Source organism: Panulirus ornatus, chromosome 15, assembly GCF_036320965.1.
Source record: "Panulirus ornatus isolate Po-2019 chromosome 15, ASM3632096v1, whole genome shotgun sequence".
Taxonomy (NCBI): Eukaryota; Metazoa; Arthropoda; class Malacostraca; order Decapoda; family Palinuridae; genus Panulirus; species Panulirus ornatus.
This window is the reverse complement of record NC_092238.1, coordinates 11,859,718-11,882,918: the sequence shown is the minus strand read 5'-3', so window position 1 is coordinate 11,882,918 and position 23,201 is coordinate 11,859,718. Positions and strand designations below refer to the sequence as shown.

Here is a 23,201-nt window from a genome sequence, read left to right as displayed (position 1 = left end):
TTTCCCACATTTGTGAGATAGCACCAGGAATAGTTAAAGAAAGGCTGCATCTGCTCAAATCCATTCTCTAGTTGTCATGTGTAATGCACCAAAACCATGGCTCCTTATCTACAACCAGGCAATTCCATGGTTTACCCTGGACAATTTACATGCCCTGGTTCAGTCCACTGGCAGTATATCGACTCCAGTATACCACATTGCTCCAATTCACTTTATCCAATGTATGACCTTCATCTTCCTGCATGTTCAGGCCCTACTTGCTTGAAATCTTTTTCTCTTCCCGCTCTCCTTATTTCTCACTTCTTATACATATATCCTCTTTGTCAACCTTACTTCCTCGATAAAAACTTTTCACTGCTTCTAACAACTTGCCTCCCACACCATATATTCTTAGTACCTTCCACAGAGCATCTCTATCAACTCTATCATATGCCTTTTCCAGACCCATATATATTTCTTTTTTTTCAAACTATTCGTCATTTCCCGCGTTAGCGAGGTAGCGTTAAGACCAGAGAACTGGGCCATTGAGGAAATATCCTCACCTGGCCCCCTTCTCTGTTCCTTCTTTTGGAAAATTAAAAAAAAAATTGAGAGGGGAGGATTTCCAGCCCCCTGCTCCCTCCCCTTTTAGTCGCCTTCTACGACATGCAGGGAATACGTGGGAAGTATTCTTTCTCCCCTATCCCCAGGGATAATATATATTTTTTTCTTGCTTTGTCGCTGTCTCCTGCGTTTGCGAGGTAGCGCAAGGAAACAGACGAAAGAAATGGCCCAACCCACCCCCATACACATGTATATACATACGTCCACACACGCAAATATACATACCTACACAGCTTTCCATGGTTTACCCCAGACGCTTCACATGCCCTGATTCAATCCACTGACAGCATGTCAACCCCGGTATACCACATCAATCCAATTCACTCTATTCCTTGCCCTCCTTTCACCCTCCTGCATGTTCAGGCCCCGATCATACAAAATCTTTTTCACTCCATCTTTCCACCTCCAATTTGGTCTCCCACTTCTCGTTCCCTCCACCTCCGACACATATATCCTCTTGGTCAATCTTTCCTCACTCATTCTCTCCATATGCCCAAACCATTTCAAAACACCCTCTTCTGCTCTCTCAACCACGCTCTTTTTATTTCCACACATCTCTCTTACCCTTACGTTACTTACTCGATCAAACCACTTCACACCACACATTGTCCTCAAACATCTCATTTCCAGCACATCCATCCTCCAGCGCACAACTCTATCCATAGCCCACGCCTCGCAACCATACAACATTGTTGGAACCACTATTCCTTCAAACATACCCATGTTTGCTTTCCGAGATAATGTTCTCGACTTCCACACATTCTTCAAGGCTCCCAGAATTTTCACCCCCTCCCCCACCCTATGATCCACTTCTGCTTCCATGGTTCCATCCACTGCCAGATCCACTCCCAGATATCTAAAACACTTTACTTCCTCCAGTTTTTCTCCATTCAAACTTAACTCCCAAATGACTTGACCCTCAACCCAACTGTACCTAATAACCTTGCTCTTATTCACATTTACTCTTAACTTTCTTCTTTCACACACTTTACCAAACTCAGTCACCAGCTTCTGCAGTTTCTCACATGAATCAGCCACTAGTGCTGTATCATCAGTGAACAACAACTGACTCACTTCCCAAGCTCTCTCATCCCAACAGACTTCATACTTGCCCCTCTTTCCAAAACTCTTGCATTCACCTCCCTAACAACCCCATCCATAAACAAATTAAACAACCATGGAGACATCACACACCCCTGCCGCAAACCTACATTCACTGAGAACCAATCACTTTCCTCTCTTCCTACACGTACACATGCCTTACATCCTCGATAAAAACTTTTCACTGCTTCTAACAACTTGCCTCCCCCCACACCATATATTCTTAATACCTTCCACAGAGCATCTCTATATATATATATTTTCTTTCTTTTTTTCAAACTATTCGCCATTTCCCGCATTAGCGAGGTAGCGTTAAGAACAGAGGACTGGGCCTTTGAGGGAATACCCTCACCTGGCCGAATTCTCTGTTCCTTCTTTTGGAAAATTAAAAAAAAAAAAAAAAAACGAGAGGGGAGGATTTCCAGCCCCCCGCTCCCTCCCCTTTTAGTCGCCTTCTACGACACGCAGGGAATACGTGGGAAGTATTCTTTCTCCCCTATCCCCAGGGATAATATATATATATATATATATATATATATATATATATATATATATATATATATATATATATATATATATATTTCTTTTTTCTTTCAAACTATTCGCCTGGTGACGGTAGTCCCTCAAAGATCCACACATCCTCTGTTCTTAACGCTACCTCGCTAATGCGGGAAATGGCGAATAGTTTGAAAGAAAAAAAAGATTTATGGATCTGGGGAAGGCATATGATAGAGTTGATAGAGATGCTCTGTGGAAGGTATTAAGAATATATGGTGTGGGAGGCAAGTTGTTAGAAGCAGTGAAAAGTTTTTATCGAGGATGTAAGGCATGTGTACGTGTAGGAAGAGAGGAAAGTGATTGGTTCTCAGTGAATGTAGGTTTGCGGCAGGGGTGTGTGATGTCTCCATGGTTGTTTAATTTGTTTATGGATGGGGTTGTTAGGGAGGTGAATGCAAGAGTTTTGGAAAGAGGGGCAAGTATGAAGTCTGTTGGGGATGAGAGAGCTTGGGAAGTGAGTCAATTGTTGTTCGCTGATGATACAGCGCTGGTGGCTGATTCATGTGAGAAACTGCAGAAGCTGGTGACTGAGTTTGGTAAAGTTTGTGAAAGAAGAAAGTTAAGAGTAAATGTGAATAAGAGCAAGGTTATTAGGTACAGTAGGGTTGAGGGTCAAGTCAATTGGGAGGTGAGTTTGAATGGAGAAAAACTGGAGGAAGTGAAGTGTTTTAGATATCTGGGAGTGGATCTGGCAGCGGATGGAACCATGGAAGCGGAAGTGGATCATAGGGTGGGGGAGGGGGCGAAAATTCTGGGAGCCTTGAAGAATGTGTGGAAGTCGAGAACATTATCTCGGAAAGCAAAAATGGGTATGTTTGAAGGAATAGTGGTTCCAACAATGTTGTATGGTTGCGAGGCGTGGGCTATGGATAGAGTTGTGCGCAGGAGGATGGATGTGCTGGAAATGAGATGTTTGAGGACAATGTGTGGTGTGAGGTGGTTTGATCGAGTAAGTAACGTAAGGGTAGGAGAGATGTGTGGAAATAAAAAGAGCGTGGTTGAGAGAGCAGAAGAGGGTGTTTTGAAATGGTTTGGGCACATGGAGAGAATGAGTGAGGAAAGATTGACCAAGAGAATATATGTGTCGGTGGTGGAGGGAACGAGGAAAAGAGGGAGACCAAATTGGAGGTGGAAAGATGGAGTGAAAAAGATTTTGTGTGATCGGGGCCTGAACATGCAGGAGGGTGAAAGGAGGGCAAGGAATAGAGTGAATTGGAGCGATGTGGTATACCGGGGTTGACGTGCTGTCAGTGGATTGAATCAGGGCATGTGAAGCGTCTGGGGTAAACCATGGAAAGCTGTGTAGGTGTGTATATTTGCGTGTGTGGGCGTATGTATATACATGTGTATGGGGGTGGGTTGGGCCATTTCTTTCGTCTGTTTCCTTGCGCTACCTCGCAAACGCGGGAAACAGCGACAAAGCAAAAAAAAAAAAAAATTTTTTTATTTATATTTATTTTGCTCTGTCGCTGTCTCCCGCGTTTGCGAGGTAGCGCAAGGAAACAGACGAAAGAAATGGCCCAACCCACCCTCATACACAAAGTATATACATACACGCCCACACACGCAAATATACATACCTATACATCTCAATGTACACATATATGTACACACACAGACACATACATATATACCCATGCACACAATTCACACTGTCTGCCTTTAATCATTCCCATCGCCACCTCGCCACACATGGAATACCATCCCCCTGCCCCCTCATGTGTGTGAGGTAGCACTAGGAAAAGACAACAAAGGCCCCATTCGTTCACACTCAGTCTCTAGCTGTCATGCAATAATGCCGGAAACCACAGCTCCCTTTCCACATCCAGGCCCCACACAACTTTCCATGGTTTACCCCAGACGCTTCACATGCCCTGATTCAATCCACTGACAGCACGTCAACCCCGGTATACCACATCGATCCAATTCACTCTATTACTTGCCATCCTTTCACCCTCCTGCATGTTCAGGCCCCAATCACTCAAAATCTTTTTCACTCCATCTTTCCACCTCCAATTTGGTCTCCCACTTCTCCTCGTTCCCTCCACCTCCGACATGTATATCCTCTTGGTCAATCTTTCCTCACTCATTCTCTCCATGTGCCCAAACCATTTCAAAACACCCTCTTCTGCTCTCTCAACCACGCTCTTTTTATTTCCACACATCTCTCTTACCCTTACATTACTTACTCGATCAAACCACCATACACCACACATTGTCCTCAAACATCTCATTTCCAGCACATCCATCATCCTGCGCACAACTCTATCCATAGCCCACGCCTCACAACCATACAACATTGTTGGAACCACTATTCCTTCAAACATACCCATTTTTGCTTTCCGAGATAATGTTCTCGACTTCCACACATTCTTCAAGGCTCCCAGGATTTTCGCCCCCTCCCCCACCCTATGATTCACTTCCGCTTCCATGGTTCCATCCGCAGCCAGATCCACTCCCAGATATCTAAAACACTTTACTTCCTCCAGATTTTCTCCATTCAAACTTACCTCCCAATTGACTTGACCCTCAACCCTACTGTACCTAATAACCTTGCTCTTATCAACATTCACTCTTAACTTTCTTCTTTCACACACTTTACTAAACTCAGTCACCAGCTTCTGCAGTTTCTTACATGAATCAGCTACCAGTGCTGTATCATCAGCGAAAAACAACTGACTCACTTCCCAAGCTCTCTCATCCACAACAGACTTCATACTTGCCCCTCTTTCCAAAACTCTTGCATTCACTTCCCTAACAACCCCATCCATAAACAAATTAAACAACCATGGAGACATCACACACCCCTGCCGCAAACCTACATTCACTGAGAACCAATCACTTTCCTCTCTTCCTACACGTACACATGCCTTACATCCTCGATAAAAACTTTTCATATATATATATATATATATATATATATATATATATATATCTTTCTCCCCTATCCTTGGAGATAGGGAAGAAAGAATACTTCCCACGAATTCCCTGCGTGTCGTAGAAGGCGACTACAAGGGGAGGGAGCGGGTGGCTGGAAATCCTCCCCTCCCGTTTTTTTCAATTTTCCAAAAGAAGGAACAGAGAAGGGGGCCAGGTGAGGACATTCCCTCAAAGGCCCAGTCCTCTGTTCTTAACACTACCTTGCTAACGCGGGAAATGGCGAATAGTACGAAAAAAGATATATATATATATATATATATATATATATATATATATATATATATATATATATATATATATATATTATTTTTTTTTATTATACTTTGTCGCTGTCTCCCGCGTTTGTGAGGTAGCGCAAGGAAACAGACGAAAGAAATGGCCCTACCCCCCCATACACATGTATATACATACGTCCACACACGCAAATATACATACCTACACAGCTTTCCATGGTTTACCCCAGACGCTTCACATGCCTTGATTCAATCCACTGACAGCACGTCGACCCCGGTATAACACATCGTTCCAATTCACTCTATTCCTTGCACGTCTTTCACCCTCCTGCATGTTCAGGCCCCAATCACTCAAAATCTTTTTCACTTCATCTTTCCACCTCCAATTTGGTCTCCCACTTCTCGTTCCCTTCACCTCTGACACATATATTCTCTTGGTCAGTCTTTCCTCACTCATTTTCTCCATGTGACCAAACCATTTCAAAACACCCTCTTCTGCTCTCTCAACCACACTCTTTTTATTACCACACATCTCTCTTACCCTATTATTACTTACTTAATCAAACCACCTCACACCACATATTGTCCTCAAACATCTCATTTCCAGCACATCCATCTTCCTGCGCACAACTCTCTCCTTGCGCTACCTCACTAATGCGGGAGATAGTGACAAACTATAATAGATAATATATATATATATATATATATATATATATATATATATATATATATATATATATATATATATATATATATATATATATATATGGTTCGTAAGGTTATTTAAAGTATGTATGACTCATGGTGAGGTGCCTGAGAATTGGCGGAATGTGTGCATAGTGCCATTGTACAAAGGCAAAGGGGATAAGAGTGAGTGCTCAAATTACAGAGGTATAAGTTTGTTGAGTATTCCTGGTAAATTATATGGGAGGGTATTGATTGAGAGGGTGAAGGCATGTACAGAGCATCAGACTGGGGAAGAGCAGTGTGGTTTCACAAGTGGTAGAGGATGTGTGGATCAGGTGTTTGCTTTGAAGAATGTATGTGAGAAATACTTAGAAAAGCAAATGGATTTGTATGTAGCATTTATGGATCTGGAGAAGGCATATGATAGAGTTGATAGAGATGCTCTGTGGAAGGTATTAAGAATATATGGTGTGGGAGGAAAGTTGTTAGAAGCAGTGAAAAGTTTTTATCGAGGATGTAAGGCATGTGTACGTGTAGGAAGAGAGGAAAGTGATTGGTTCTCAGTGAATGTAGGTTTGCAGCAGGGGTGTGTGATGTCTCCATGGTTGTTTAATTTGTTTATGGATGGGGTTGTTAGGGAGGTGAATGCAAGAGTTTTGGAAAGAGGGGCAAGTATGAAGTCTGTTGGGGATGAGAGAGCTTGGGAAGTGAGTCAGTTGTTGTTCGCTGATGATACAGCGCTGGTGGCTGATTCATGTGAGAAACTGCAGAAGCTGGTGACTGAGTTTGGTAAAGTGTGAGAAAGAAGAAACATAAGAGTAAATGTGAATAAGAGCAAGGTTATTAGGTACAGTAGGGTTGAGGGTCAAGTCAACTGGGAGGTAAGTTTGAATGGAGAAAAACTGGAGGAAGTAAAGTGTTTTAGATATCTGGGAGTGGATCTGGCAGCGGATGGAACCATGGAAGCGGAAGTGGATCATAGGGTGGGGGAGGGGGCGAAAATCCTGGGAGCCTTGAAGAATGTGTGGAAATCGAAAACATTATCTCGGAAAGCAAAAATGGGTATGTTTGAAGGAATAGTGGTTTCAACAATGTTTTATGGTTGCGAGGCGTGGGCTATGGATAGAGTTGTGCGCAGGAGGATGGATGTGCTGGAAATGAGATGTTTGAGGACAATGTGTGGTGTGAGGTGGTTGGATCGAGTAAGTAACGTACGGGTAAGAGAGATGTGTGGAAATAAAAAGAGCGTGGTTGAGAGAGCAGAAGAGGGTGTTTTGAAATGGTTTGGGCACATGGAGAGAATGAGTGAGGAAAGATTGAGCAAGAGGATATATGTGTCGGAGGTGGAGGGAACGAGAAGTGGGAGACCAAATTGGAGGTGGAAAGATGGAGTGAAAAAGATTTTGTGTGATCGGGGCCTGAACATGCAGGAGGGTGAAAGGAGGGCAAGGAATAGAGTGAATTGGATCGATGTGGTATACCGGGGTTGACGTGCTGTCAGTGGATTGAATCAGGGCATGTGAAGCGTCTGGGGTAAACCATGGAAAGCTGTGTAGGTATGTATATTTGCGTGTGTGGACGTATGTATAAGCATGTTGTATGGGGGTGGGTTGGGCCATTTCTTTTGTCTGTTTCCTTGCGCTACCTTGCAAACACGGGAGACAGCGACAAAGAAAAAAAAAAATATATATATATATATATTATCCCTGGGGATAGGGGAGAAAGAATACTTCCCACGTATTCCCTGCGTGTCGTAGAAGGCGACTAAAAGGGGAGGGAGCGGGGGGCTGGAAATCCTCCCCTCTCGTTTTTTTTTTATTTTCCAAAAGAAGGAACAGAGAACGAGGCCAGGTGAGGATATTCCCTCAGAGGCCCAGTCCTCTGTTCTTAACGCTACCTTGCTAACGCGGGAAATGGCAAATAGTATGAAAGAAGAAGAAAAGATATATATATATATATATATATATATATATATATATATATATATATATATATATATATATATATATATATATATATTATCCCTGGGACAGGGGAGAAAGAATACTTCCCACGTATTCCCTGTGTGTCATAGAAGGCGACTAAAAGGGGAGGGAGCAGGGGGTTGGTAATCCTCCCATCTCTTTTTTTTTTTTTTTTGATTTTCCAAAAGAAGGAACAGAGAAAGGGGCCAGGTGAGGATATTCCCTCAAAGGCCCAGTCCTCTGTTTTTAACGCTACTTCGCTAATACAGGAAATGGCAAATAGTTTGAAAAAAAAAAAATATATATATATATATATATATATATATATATATATATATATATATATATCCACGCTCTTTTTATTTCCACACATCTCTCTTACCCTTACGTTACTCACTCGATCAAACCACCTCACACCACACATTGTCCTCAAACATCTCATTTCCAGCACATCCATTCTCCTGCGCACAACTCTATCCATAGCCCACGCCTCGCAACCATACAACATTGTTGGAACCACTATTCCTTCAAACATACCCATTTTTGCTTTCCGAGATAATGTTCTCGACTTCCACACATTCTTCAAGGCCCCCAGAATTTTCGCCCCCTCCCCCACCCTATGATCCACTTCCGCTTCCATGGTTCCATCCGCTGCCAGATCCACTCCCAGATATCTAAAACACTTCACTTCCTCCAGTTTTTCTCCATTCAAACTCACCTCCCAATTGACTTGACCCTCAACCCTACTGTACCTAATAACCTTGCTCTTATTCACATTTACTCTTTACTTTCTTCTCTCACACACTTTACCAAACTCAGTCACCAGCTTCTGCAGTTTCTCACATGAATCAGCCACCAGCGCTGTATCATCAGCGAACAACAACTGACTCACTTCCCAAGCTCTCTCATCCCCAACAGACTTCATACTTGCCCCTCTTTCCAAAACTCTTGCATTTACCTCCCTAACAACCCCATCCATAAACAAATTAAACAACCATGGAGACATCACACACCCCTGCCGCAAACCTACATTCACTGAGAACCAATCACTTTCCTCTCTTCCTACACGTACACATGCCTTACATCCTCGATAAAAACTTTTCACTGCTTCTAACAACTTTCCTCCCACACCATATATTCTTAATACCTTCCACAGAGCATCTCTATCAACTCTATCATATGCCTTCTCCAGATCCATAAATGCTACATACAAATCCATTTGTTTTTCTAAGTATTTCTCACATACATTCTTCAAAGCAAATGCTTGATCCACAAATCCTCTACCACTTCTGAAACCACACTGCTTTTCCCCAATCTGATGCTCTGTACATGTCTTGACCCTCTCAATCAGTACCCTCCCATATAATTTCCTAGGAATACTTAACAAACCTATACCTCTGTAATTTGAACACTCACCTTTATTCCCTTTGCCTTTGTACAATGGCACTATGCATGCATTCTGCCAATCCTCAGGCACTTCACCATAAGCCATACATACACTGAATATCCTTACCAACCAGTCAACAACACAATCACCTCCTTCTTTAATAAATTCCATTGCAATACCATCCAAACTCGCCACCTTGCCGGCTTTCATCCTCTGCAAAGCTTTCACTACCTTTCTCTGTTTACCAAACCATTCTCCCTGACCCTCTCACTTTGCACATCACCTCGACCAAAACACCCTATATCTTCCACTCTATCATGTATCACATTCAACAAACCTTCAAAATACTCACTCCATCTTCTCACATCACCATTACTTGTTATTACCTTCCCGTTAACCCCCTTCACTAATGTTCCCATTTCCTCTCTTGTCTTATGCACTTTATTTACCTCCTTCTAAAACCCCTTTCTATTCTCCCTAAATTTTAATGATATTCTTTCACCACAACTCTCATTTGCCCTCTTTTTCACCTCTTGCACCTTTCTCTTGACCTCCTGCCTCCTTCTTTAATACATCTCCCAGTCATTTGCACTATTTCCATGCAACAGAGGCCCAGTCCTCTGTTCTTAATGCTACCTTGCTAACATGGGAAATGGCGAATAGTTTGAAAGAAAGAAAAAGATTTATTTATATTTTTATTTATTTTGCTTTATCGCTGTCTCCCGCGTTAGCGAGGTAGCATAAGGAAACAGACAAAAGAATGGCCCAACCCGCCCACATACACATGTATATACATACATGTCCACACACGCACAATATACATACCTCTACATCTCAATGTACACATATATATTACACACACAGACATATACATATATACACATGTACATAATTCATACTGTCTGCCTTTATTTGTTCCCATCGCCACCTTGCCACACATGGAATAACAACCCCCTCCCCCCTCATGTGTGTGAGGTAGCGCTAGGAAAAACACCAAAGGCCCCATTCGTTCACACTCAGTCTCTAGCTGTCGTGTATAATGCACAGAAACCACAGCTCCCTTTCCACATCCAGGCCCCACACACTTTGCATGGTTTACCCCAGACGCTTCACATGCCCTGGTTCAATCCAATGACAGCACGTCGACCCCGGTATACCACATCGTTCCAATTCACTCTATTCCTTGCCCGCCTTTCACCCTCCTGCATGTTCAGGCCCCGATCACTCAAAATCTTTTTCACTCCATCTTTCCACCTCCAATTTGGTCTCTCACTCCTCCTCGTTCCCTCCACCTCTGACACATATATCCTCTTGGTCAATCTTTCCCCACTCATTCTCTCCATGTGACCAAACCATTTCAAAACACCCTCTTCTGCTCTCTCAACCACACTCTTTTTATTTCCACACATGATCAAACCACCTCACACCACATATTGTCCTAAAACATCTCATTTCCAGCACATCCACCCTCCTGCGCACAACTCTATCCATAGCCCACGCCTCGCAACCATATAAACATTGTTGGAACCACTATTCCTTCAAACACAGCCATTTTTGCTTTCCGAGATAATGTTCTCGACTTCCAAACATTCCTCAAGGCTCCCAGAATTTTCGCCCCCTCCCCCACCCTATGATTCACTTCTGCTTCAATGGTTCCATCCGCTGCGAGATCCACTCCCAGATATCTAAAACACTTCAATTCCTCCAGCTTTTCTCCATTCAAACTTACCTCCCAACTGACTTGACCCTCAACCCTACTGTACCTAATAACCTTGCTCTTATTCACATTTACTCTTAACTTTCTTCTTTCACACACTTTACCAAACTCAGTCACCAGCTTCTGCAGTTTCTTACATGAATCAGCCACCAGCGCTGTATCATCAGCGAACAACAACTGACTCACTTCCCAAGCTCTCTCATCCACAACAGACTGCATACTTGCCACTCTTTCCAAAACTCTTGCATTCACCTCCCTAACAACCCCATCCATAAACAAATTAAACAACCATGGAGACATCACACACCCCTGCCGCAAACCTACATTCACTGAGAACCAATCACTTTCCTCTCTTCCTACACGTACACATGCCTTACATCCGCGATAAAAACTTTTCACTGCTTCTAACAACTTGCCTCCCACACCATATATTCTTAATACCTTCCACAGAGCATCTCTATCAACTCTATCGTATGCCTTCTCCAGATCCATAAATGCTACATACAAATCCATTTGTTTTTGTAAGTATTTCTCACATACATTCTTCAAAGCAAATGCTTGATCCACAAATCCTCTGCCACTTCTGAAACCACACTGCTTTTCCCCAATCTGATGCTCTGTACATGTCTTGACCCTCTCAATCAATACCCTCCCATATAATTTCCTAGGAATACTTAACAAACCTATACCTCTGTAATTTGAACATTCACCTTTATTCCCTTTGCCTTTGTACAATGGCACTATGCATGCATTCTGCCAATCCTCAGGCACTTCACCATAAGCCATACATACACTGAATATCCTTACCAACCAGTCAACAACACAATCACCCACTTCTTTAACAAATTCCATTGGAATACCATCCAAACTCGCCACCTTGCCGGCTTTCATCCTCTGCAAAGCTTTCACTACCTTTCTCTGTTTACCAAACCATTCTCCCTGACCCTCTCACTTTGCAAATCACCTCGACCAAAACACCCTATATCTTCCACTCTATCATCTATCACATTCAACAAGCCTTCAAAATACTCATTCCATCTTCTCACATCACCATCACTTGTTATTACCTCTCCGTTGAACCCCTTCACTGATGTTCCCATTTCCTCTCTTGTCTTATGCACTTTATTTACCTCCTTCCAAAACCCCTTTCTATTCTCCCTAAATTTTAATGATATTCTTTCACCACAACTCTCATTTGCCCTCTTTTTCACCTCTTGCACCTTTCTCTTGACCTCCTGCCTCCTTCTTTAATACATCTCCCAGTCATTTGCACTATTTCCCTGCAAAAACTGTCCAAATGCCTCTATCTTGTCTTTCACTAATAATCTTACTTCTTCATCCTACCACTCACTACCCTTTCTAATCTGCCCACCTCCCACGCTTCTCATGCCACAAGCATCTTTTGCGCAAGCCATCACTGCTTCCCTAAATACATCCCATTCCTCCTCCACTCCCCTTATGTCCTTTGCTCTTACCTTTTTCCACTCTGCACTCAGTCTCTCAAGGTACTTCCTCACAAAAGTCTCCTTCCCAAGCTCACTTACTCTCACCACTCTCTTCAGCCCAACATTCTCTCTTCTTTTCTGAAAACCTCTACAAATCTTCACTTTTGCCTCCACAAGATAATGATCAGACATCCCTCCAGTTGCTTCTCTCAGCACATTAACATCCAAAAGTCTCTGTTTATTCATCATACTTGATCACCATCTCCCAAGTGTATGTGAGGTAGCACCAGGAAACAGACGAAGAACAGCCCATCCACTCACATACACACATTTATACATAAACGCCTATGCAAGCACAGACACATACATATACACATCAACGTATACATACATACACCCATCAATGTATACATACACATACACAGACATATACATATATACACATGTACATATTTATACTTTCTTGCCTTCATTCATTCCCATTCCCAAGCCTGAGCTAGGTACCCATGTTATCGACTAACCCTCAGAAGTGGATGAACAGCTGGGTTGACTATGGACCGACTGCAGGATCCAAGCTTTGAACCTAAGTGATTGACCCTGGGCAGCCTGTGAATGCGTCAAGGTCAGAAACACTAACCGCTAAACCATGGGAGTTCACATCCCAAATTAGCAAGGTTTGTGCCAAGATACAGAAAAGGCTTTACAAGCTCAAATCCATTCTCAAGCTATCATGCATGCTGTATCAACAACACAGACCTCTATCCACAACCTGGCAATACAGACCTTAACATTTTCAAGGCTCCTTGATGAGCCATGTTCAGTACATTGACAGCAGGTTGTCCCCTGTATACCACACTGCTTCCATGCATTCTAATCTGTGCATGCCTTTCACCTTCCTGCATGTTCATGCCCCAAACACTTAAAATAATTTTCACTCCATCCTTTTATCTCCAATCTGGTCTCCCCCTTCACCTTGTCCCCTCCACTTCTGAGACATACATCCTCTTTGTCAATCTCTCCTTGCTCATTCTCTCCATATATCAACCATTTCAGCATACCCTCTTCAGCTTTCTTAACCATACTCTTCTTATTACCACAACTCTTTCTTACCTTATCATTACTTACTTGATCAACTTTCCTTAAACCATATACTGCCAAAAAACATTTCATTTCCAATACATGCACCCTCCTCCATACATTCCTCACATGCATACAACATTGTTGAAATCAGTATACCTTCAAACATATCTTTTTTCCCTCCCATATAACAACTTCTCTTTCCACATACCTCTCATTGCCCCAGAAACCTTCACCTCCTCACCAACCATGTGACTCACCTTCCTCTAAGTTTTCTCCATTTAAACTTATGCACCAACAAAGTCTCCCTGTACTGCTAAAGCTAATAACCTATTTATTCACACTTTACTCTTAGCTTTCTCCCTTCACACTCTCTCAATCTCAGACACCATATTCTATAGTTTTTCATTTGAATGTGTCACCAGTGCCATGTCATCAGCAAACAACAATTCACTTCCCTGGCCCCTTCACTCCCTACATACTGCATGCCAGCCCCTCTCACCAAGACCCTTGCATTTACCTCCCACCAACCCATACATAAACAAATTAAACAGCCATGGTGACATCACACACATCCCTAACAAAGACCCACCTTCAACTGGAACCATTCACTCTTCTCTGAATCCACGCACACACACCCTTACTCTTTTGCTGAAAACTCCTCACCACTAATAGTTTTCCCCAAACAAGGTTAAAACTTAGTACATATGGTTCTCAAGTTTGGTCACTGCACCTAAAGAAGCACAAGGATCTAATAAAGAAGGTTTAGAGGAAAATGAAAATGGTACCAGAACTAAGATTGACGAGATACATTCAGAGACTAGAAGCTTTAAATAAGCCCACCTTAGAAGTAAGAAGAGTGAGGGTGGTAAACTGATCAAAACCTTTAAGTTTTAAAAGCATATTGATGACAGGGACTAAAAAGTTCTTCAAGAGATGTACGAAAAGAACAACCACAGAACATAACATTAAATTAAGCAAAAAATTTGTTAAAAGAAGGTGTAAGGAAGTACTTTCAAGTATGAAAGTGATGGATGAATGGAATTAAGTGATCAAAGACAAGGTTGATGTAGACAGCATGCAGATATTCAATTTGTATGATACAGAATCTTCAAGAGATGGGGTACCACAAGGGTAAAACTCCCTACTTGTACAGTAAAAACAGGTAATCAAATCAAACCCTAGCCTAAGCCAGGTACCCATTCATCGACCAGCCCTATGGGAAGGATGAACTGCTAGGTTGGTCGTGGGCTAACTTCTAAGCTCAGAATTTGAGCCCATGTGGGCTTGGCCTTTGGCAGGCCCATGCTGACTCATGGTCAGTAACATGTCTGTGAAGATATGAATTTACCTACATGATAATATCACCTAATCTGTAAATATCATACAACACTAATAAACCAACGATTGTGATTTCAGAACCAGGAAGGACAGGCGGCGTTACTTAACATGGAAAGCATAAGTATGATTATTTTCTCATGTTTAGGCTCCATAATCTGAATCTTCTTTTTTAAGAGGATAGAAGCCACAGCCATGATAGTGAAATATAGTGTAAAGAAATGCTGGTATTAAACATATGGTTATGATTAAGATGGGTTACTAGAGATATTGAATATAAGTGTCCTCTAAAATCAACAAATAATTTGCAACAATTCCAAAGTTTATGGAGTTTGAAATTCTAATATAACTTACTTTGAAAAAATATAATACAACAATCAAAATTCTATGGAGATTGCAATTTTGAAAAACTTGGACCTTTAGAATATCCAGTGAAAGTGAGTTTTAAAAGAATATCACTGATCATATGAAACAATCCATGTTAATTCATGTGGATAATGGGAAAGATGACAAAAATGGGTCAACCAATTAAGTTCCCCTAAAATAAGATGCTGTACTGGACTCATATTATTCTCATGAAAAATGAATCATTTAAGTCACAGGGAGCTTGTGTTAATGTGGGTTAGTCTTAAGTTCCTTTTAAACATAAGAAACTGAGAATGCTATAATTCCATACTTACATTAAGATGACCAAATATATCTCTTCCAAATCTTACATTCAATTTCATGTAAGATGATGCATGCAAAATTTTCCCTGAGCATTCTGATGTTTTACATCTCTAAACTTAAGTTTAAAATCTGTCACAATATCTAGAAGTAGCTGAATAATATTGTTCAACAAACCCATAACACAATGTATATATAAAATGAAAATTCGTCATGCATAAACATTCCCAAAACTTATTGGCTGCACAAATTCAAGAAAGTGTCCATCTAACTTTAACTAGTATTTTGGGTCAACTTACCATGAATATGTTTTGTATATGACAGCCTATGGATGGGAATACATTCTAAAGTGCAATCAACATGTGGATATTACAGTAATTAAGTTCTGTGTCAAAATATTTATAGGGACAAATGAAACTTACTCTGGGTGAAGCACTTAGCCCTCCAGCCTGACTCGTGTTAACACTTTCTCCTCCCCATTTGTTGTTCTCTGCGAAAAATGATTGCAAACATCAAGAACGCATAAACATATTTCTTTAAATAAATAAATATATTACTTTATATACAATCTCACTTGATTTTCTATATTACTTAAAAAATAATATTACATAAAATGAAAACATATTACAACAGACAGCTGTTTATACTTAACTACTATATAAATCTTTTAAGAAAACAAGACCTAAGTTTCTGTTTATATACTGAATATCAATACACTTTTTGATAACTATAAAAAATCATTACTTCAAACGTCCCATTTCTGCTAGGTAGCTAAGAAAACACAACCACCAACAGTATGGCTAAAACTGTGGAAACAATACTGTATGTTTTCGTACACTTACCCTATCATTCCTACAGAAAAAGAAAATCTATATTTTCTGCCAAACTAGAGCATTCACTTTGTCATGTTCTATTTCTCTAATCTGTTAATAAAAGTCTGAATACAACCATGTCATAAAACTAGAATATTACAGTTTGCTCCCATGAGCTTGCTGCTTGTGTGTATCTGCTATCTGGTGTCACATAATACTCAACAACACACAATTACCATACAGCTGTTGGCAATTTGTATGTGGGTGGTTGTGATGATTGTTTCTTTCCGAGCACATATTTCTCAACAACAACAGCCCTTTTTTAAAAGATGTTTTCCATCCCTATGCCTTTTTTCACATTTCATTAAAGGCATGCCCCAAATGAGGATGTTTGCCTGTGAGCAGAAATGTTATCTTCATTTTGATTTCCATCTGATCCATTCATCTGGGGAAACAGACAATTGTCTGACAGTTTCTCCTGTCAATATAATGAAATATCAGATACCTGGGACCAGCAAGCTTATCAGATGCAAGTACTCAATACATAAAGTTTCATATTGCATCTACATTTTTACATAAGTTCTGCAGTAAACTCAGGCTTGAATCAATCAGTCCAAAGAGTACATCTTTCTTCTAGACTGGCTCGTTAATTCTAAATATGCATAGCTGTGGTTATTGCAGACTATTTTCCTTGCATAACTTTAAGTCTTTATCAAGTTCAAATTAATAGCTTTTCCAATTTGAGCACCCAACAAATCACAACTTAACTGATATCTATGACAATGAAAACTGATAATTTTCTCTCCTCCTGTATCATCACTTTAAAGAAATATAAGCAGAAGAAAGAATAATATGAGGATTTTTCACTTGAAGGCTTACAAGGAGTTTTGGTTGAGGGATCTCAGCAATATGTTGAATCCCTGTTTATGATGCAGGAGAGATTATCACTAAGTTACTTTGGGTATGATTTAGCCAAAAGGCAAGGCTAGCACATAGCGCTCAATACAGGAAAATACAGTTACGAACTATGAGTTGTATGATTTATGTGCTGTCAAGTATGAGAGAATGTTTGTATGTTTGTGGACTAAAAAACAACTGCCCATGTGGGAGCGAGGTAGAAAGATAAGGCAGCTACTTGGGCCAGAGGCTGACACTTGACAGCCACTGAAGTGCCAGCTCCCTGTGCAGCCATCATTAAACCTCCGGATAAAGAAGCTGGAAGTAATGATAATATAACTCCCTTGTTGAAGATATAGGTAGTGTCCAGAGAGATCATTATAAATGACAACTCATACGTGTACAGTGAGTTAAGGGTCTTCTTCCATCAAGTTTACAAGACAATGCACTTTGAATGATTTCATCATAAAACCTGATAACTAAAGCAGATCATCATGAACAATGGCTTCTCTAACAATGAAGCAGACATACAGACTTGCCTCTTCCTGAACAACATAAAACTTGGAGTACTACAAATGGCCCTCAAATCTATTGTAACCAGTGTCCCTATCTTACAAAACACACAAAAGGATTCTCCACAGCATCAATTCTGACAACAACCAAGTAAACACAACCCAACAACCAACTTAACCTTTTAAAAAATCTACTGCAAAGACAAGGAGACTAAGAATTTCATCGTGTCCAACATCCTCAACTGGAACCAGAATACCCTCCAGAGCTCCTACATAACTGAATGAAATCAAGTCAAGAAGAAGGTTGTGAACAACATAATACTATGGCACACCGATGTCTCAATGTGTGCCCTCCAAAATACTTATGATAATGTACATTGGATGCAATATGCTTCCAAAGTCTTAAAAAATTCCCCAAATATAAATTTTTGGATATATAGACATGAATTATGGTTTTAATTTCCTGTCATCGTTTCCTGCACACAGTCTAGCCAAAGCATCCATATAAAGTTCAGCTTGATTCCCTCCACCTCATACTATAATATATATCTGCAGTAGAACTAAAAAACTATTTACTTCGTGATGATATTAGTTTATGATTTGCCATTAAATGTACAGTATACACATAAGGAGTTATCATTACAGACAAAAACATATAAAGAAACAATACAAGGCAAAAAACAGCCATAAAATTATAATTTGTAAAAATCTATACACTAACAATTGTGCACTCCTCAACAAACATGCTCAGATATGGTGATGCTGGTGTAAGATGTACTGGTTGGTGTATGTAATATTACAAAGCAAGCATTTATGAATATATGCACATAGGAAAAATATATGACCAAAAACTGCATGACAAATCTTAATCTATCGAAATCATTTATGTGCTAGAGGAAGCATGCATCTCAGTAAATCTGCTGTAATGGCAATATTGGTATTAGATATAGTATCTGGTGTACATGGTGACTCTCACAAACTTCTTAATGTATCTAGGAACTTTGCCCCTCTACTATACTAATGATTCATCTCAGTTCCCATAGCTCCCTTCACTTCCATTTCACTTCCAGTTATCTAAAGCACACCACCTTCATCAAGGTCTCCTCATTCAATCTCACACTCAAACCAATCTGTCTCAATCCACATCCCTTATTCACACCAATTCTTAAATTCCCTCTCTTACATACTCTTCCAAATCTGCTGCTTCTTTCTAAAGTTTGCCAACAGAGCCAAGTCTGTAAACACCAAATGACCCACCTCCCAGGTGCCACATAGAACATATTCATGGAAAAAAAATGCATACATTCATAAAGTAAAAATTTACACACAGGTGGCTGATGTGCCTAGTACCTTAAGGGTACAAGGAGGACTAAACCATCATGTGCAAAAGTGTTATCAACGTTGAAAAGGAGCTACAATCAGAATCCTCCCTAGATATGTCTTTATGCACCTTCAACCTGAGTCACGTATAAAATAAAACCAACATGGGACCAATCTAACAAGACAACAGCTCATAAATTCATGAAAAATTCTTAAGGATATTCATCACCAATTAACCACAAGATATTCGACCTACTGACAGAATTTTCCACCAGCAAAGTTCCCTGTACTGCAAATTCTGTATCCTCTTCAGCATAAAGCTTGTTCACCTCTTAACCTGGCATTCATGAAGATTCTCTCATGATCTAGGAGCAAAATATAAACTCAAACATATTTCATTTATGCAGGCTCCCTACTTACAAACAGAAAAATATACAGGCTTTATGGAAAAAAACAAAACAAAACACACAAACAACATACAGACTTACTTCTAGGCTATTTAACCTTTTGGAAACATTTTGTTTCCAAGGCCAATTTCTTAAAAATATCATTTTGCCATGAATATAGGAGATTCGAATGACCCTTTTCATTACTTTTCTATGAGAAAAGATACTAAAGTTTCTACTTCAGGTGCTGAGATTGGTTGAAACTAATATTCTGTAGTGAAAAATATAGTTTTTATGAAAAAATCATGGTTTAACTGCACAAATACACTCTACAATTAATTATATAATAACTGGCAATTATGTCTCCATGGTTAAGTTGTTTATGGGTTGGGTTGTTAGGGAGGTGAATGCAAGAGTTTTGAAAAGAGGGGCAAGTATGCAGTCTGTAGTGGATGAGAGAGCTTGTGAAGTGAGTCAGTTGTTGTTCGCTGATGATACAGCACTGGTGGCTGATTTGGGTGAGAAACTGCAGAAGCTGGTGACTGAGTTTGGTAAAGTGTGTGAAAGAAGAAAGCTGAGAGTAAATGTGAATATGAGCAAGGTTATTAGGTACAGAAGGGCTGAGGGACAAGGCAATTGGGAGGTAAGTTTGAATGGAGAAAAACTGGAGGAAGTGAAGTGTTTTAGATATCTGGGAGTGGATTTGGCAGTGGATGGAACCATGGAAACGGAAAAGAATCATAGGGTGGGGGAGGGGGCGAAAGTTCTGGGAGTGTTGAAGAATGTGTGGAAGTTGAGAACGTTATCTTGGAAAGCAAAAATGGGTATGTTTGAAGAAACAGTGGTTCCAACAATGATATATGGTTGCGAGGCGTGGGCTATAGATAGAATTGTGTGGAGGAGGGTGGATGTGCTGGAAATGAGATGCTTGAGGACAATATGCAGTGTGAGGTAGTTTGATCGAGTAAGTAATGAAAGGGTAAGAGAGATGTGTGGTAATAAAAAGTGTGTGGTTGAGAGAGCAGAAGAGGGTGTTTAGAAATGGTCTGGTCACATGGAGTGGACGAGTGAAGAAAGATCGACCAAAAGAGTATATGTGTCAGAAGTCGAGGGAACGAGGAGAAGTGGGACACCAAATTGGAGGTGGAAAGATGGAGTGAAAAAGAATTTGAGTGGTGGGCCTGAACATGCAAGAGGATGAAAGGCATGCAAGGATTAGAGTGAATTGGAACGATGTGGTATACCAGGGTTGACACACTGTCAATGGATTGAACCAGGGCATGTGAAGCATCTGGGGTAAACCATGGAAAGTTCTGTGGGGCCTGAATGTGGAATGGAAGCTGTGGTTTCGGTGCATTATACATGACAGCTAGAGACTGAGTGTGAACGAATGTGGCCTTTGTTGTCTTTTCCTAGTGCTACCTTGCGCACATGCGAGGGGAGGGGGTTGTTATTTCATGCGTGGCGGGGTGGTGATGGGAATGAATAAGGGCAGACAGTATGAATTATGTACAAGTGTATATTTATATGTGTGTGTGTGTGTGTGTGTGTGTGTGTGTGTGTATACGTTGAGATGTATAGGTATGTATATGTGCATGTGTGGACATGTATGTATATACATGTGTATGTGGGTGGGCTGGGCCATTCTTTCGTCTGTTTCCTTGTGCTACCTCGCTAACGCGAAAGACAGTGACAAAGTATAATAAATGAATAAATAAATAATTTATTATCTATTTTGCTTTGTCGCTGTCTCCCGTGTTTGCGAGGTAGCGCAAGGAAACAGACGAAAGAAAATGGCCCAACCCACCCCCCATACACATGTATATACAGACACATACACCCATGCAAATATACATACCCATACATCTCAATGTACACATATATATACACACACAGACATATACATATATACACATGCACACAATTCACACTGTCTGCCTTTATTCATTCCCATCCCCACCTCGCCACACATGGAATAACATCCCCCTCCCCCCTCATGTGTGCGAGGTAGCGCTAGGAAAAGACAACAAAGGCACCATTCGTTCACACTCAGTCTCTAGCTGTCATGCAATAATGCCCGAAACCACAGCTCCCTTTCCACATCCAGACAACTTTCCATGGTTTACCCCAGATGCTTCACATGCACTGATTCAATCCATTGACAGCACATCGACCCTGGTATACCACATCGATCCAATTCACTCTATTCCTTGCCCGCCTTTCACCTTCCTGCGAGGTGGCAATGGGAATGAATAAGGGCAGACAGTATGAATTATGTACATGTGTATATATGTATATGTCTGTGTGTGTGTGTATATATATATATATATTTATATTTATTTATTATACTTTGTCGCTGTCTCCCGCGTTTGCGAGGTAGTGCAAGGAAACAGATGAAAGAAATAGCCCAACCCCCCCCATACACATGTATATACATACGTCCACCCACGCAAATATACATACCTACACAGCTTTCCATGGTTTACCCCAGACGCTTCACATGCCTTGATTCAATCCACTGACAGCATGTCAACCCCGGTATACCACATCGCTCCAATTCACTCTATTCCTTGCCCTCCTTTCACCCTCCTGCATGTTCAGGCCCCGATCACACAAAATCTTTTTCACTCCATCTTTCCACCTCCAATTTGGTCTCCCTCTTCTCCTCGTTCCCTCCACCTCCGACACATATATCCTCTTGGTCAATCTTTCCTCACTCATTCTCTCCATGTGCCCAAACCACTTCAAAACACCCTCTTCTGCTCTCTCAACCACGCTCTTTTTATTTCCACACATCTCTCTTACCCTTACGTTACTCACTCGATCAAACCACCTCACACCACACATTGTCCTCAAACATCTCATTTCCAGCACATCCATCCTCCTGCGCACAACTCTATCCATAGCCCACGCCTCGCAACCATACAACATTGTTGGAACCACTATTCCTTCAAACATACCCATTTTTGCTTTCCGAGATAATGTTCTCGACTTCCACTCATTCTTCAAGGCCCCCAGAATTTTCGCCCCCTCCCCCACCCTATGATCCACTTCCGCTTCCATGGTTCCATCCGCTGCCAGATCCACTCCCAGATATCTAAAACATATATATATGTATACCTTGAGATGAATAGGTATGTATAATTGCGTAAGTGGACATGTATGTATATACATGTGTATGTGGGTGGGTTGGGCCATTCTTTTGTCTGTTTCCTTGTGCTACCTCGCTGATGCGGGAGACAGCGACAAAGCAAAATAAATAAATATATATATATATATATATATATATATATATATATATATATATATATATATATATATATATATATATATCATAGAACATACAAAGCTCCAACAGCCAGGATCGAACCCGGGACCCCTGTGCAAGGGGCAGGCATGCAAACCGCTAGGCTATGGGACTGTATAATAGGAAACAACTATTCGAAATACTAAGTACTCGAATACCCTTCGTCTCACAATGGTGAGCAACGGGGTCTATACCGGTTGTTTCCGAACAGACGCACATAGCCAGCTGATAGCGTTTTACCGAACCTAACT

General features: G+C 40.9%; 1 protein-coding gene across 24 annotated transcripts in view; it reads right to left on the bottom strand.

Moving 5' to 3' along the window:
* LOC139753727 (uncharacterized) overlaps window positions 1-23,201 on the bottom strand; it is a 1,039,260-nt gene that overhangs the window by 3,419 nt on the left and 1,012,640 nt on the right. For all 24 annotated transcript variants that reach the window (XM_071670490.1, XM_071670488.1, XM_071670497.1 and 21 more), the window contains one exon: window positions 16,139-16,206. In XM_071670490.1, coding sequence (XP_071526591.1) covers window positions 16,153-16,206 — 54 coding nt within the window. In that variant the 3' untranslated portion in view covers window positions 16,139-16,152. The remainder of the gene's footprint in view (window positions 1-16,138; window positions 16,207-23,201) is intronic.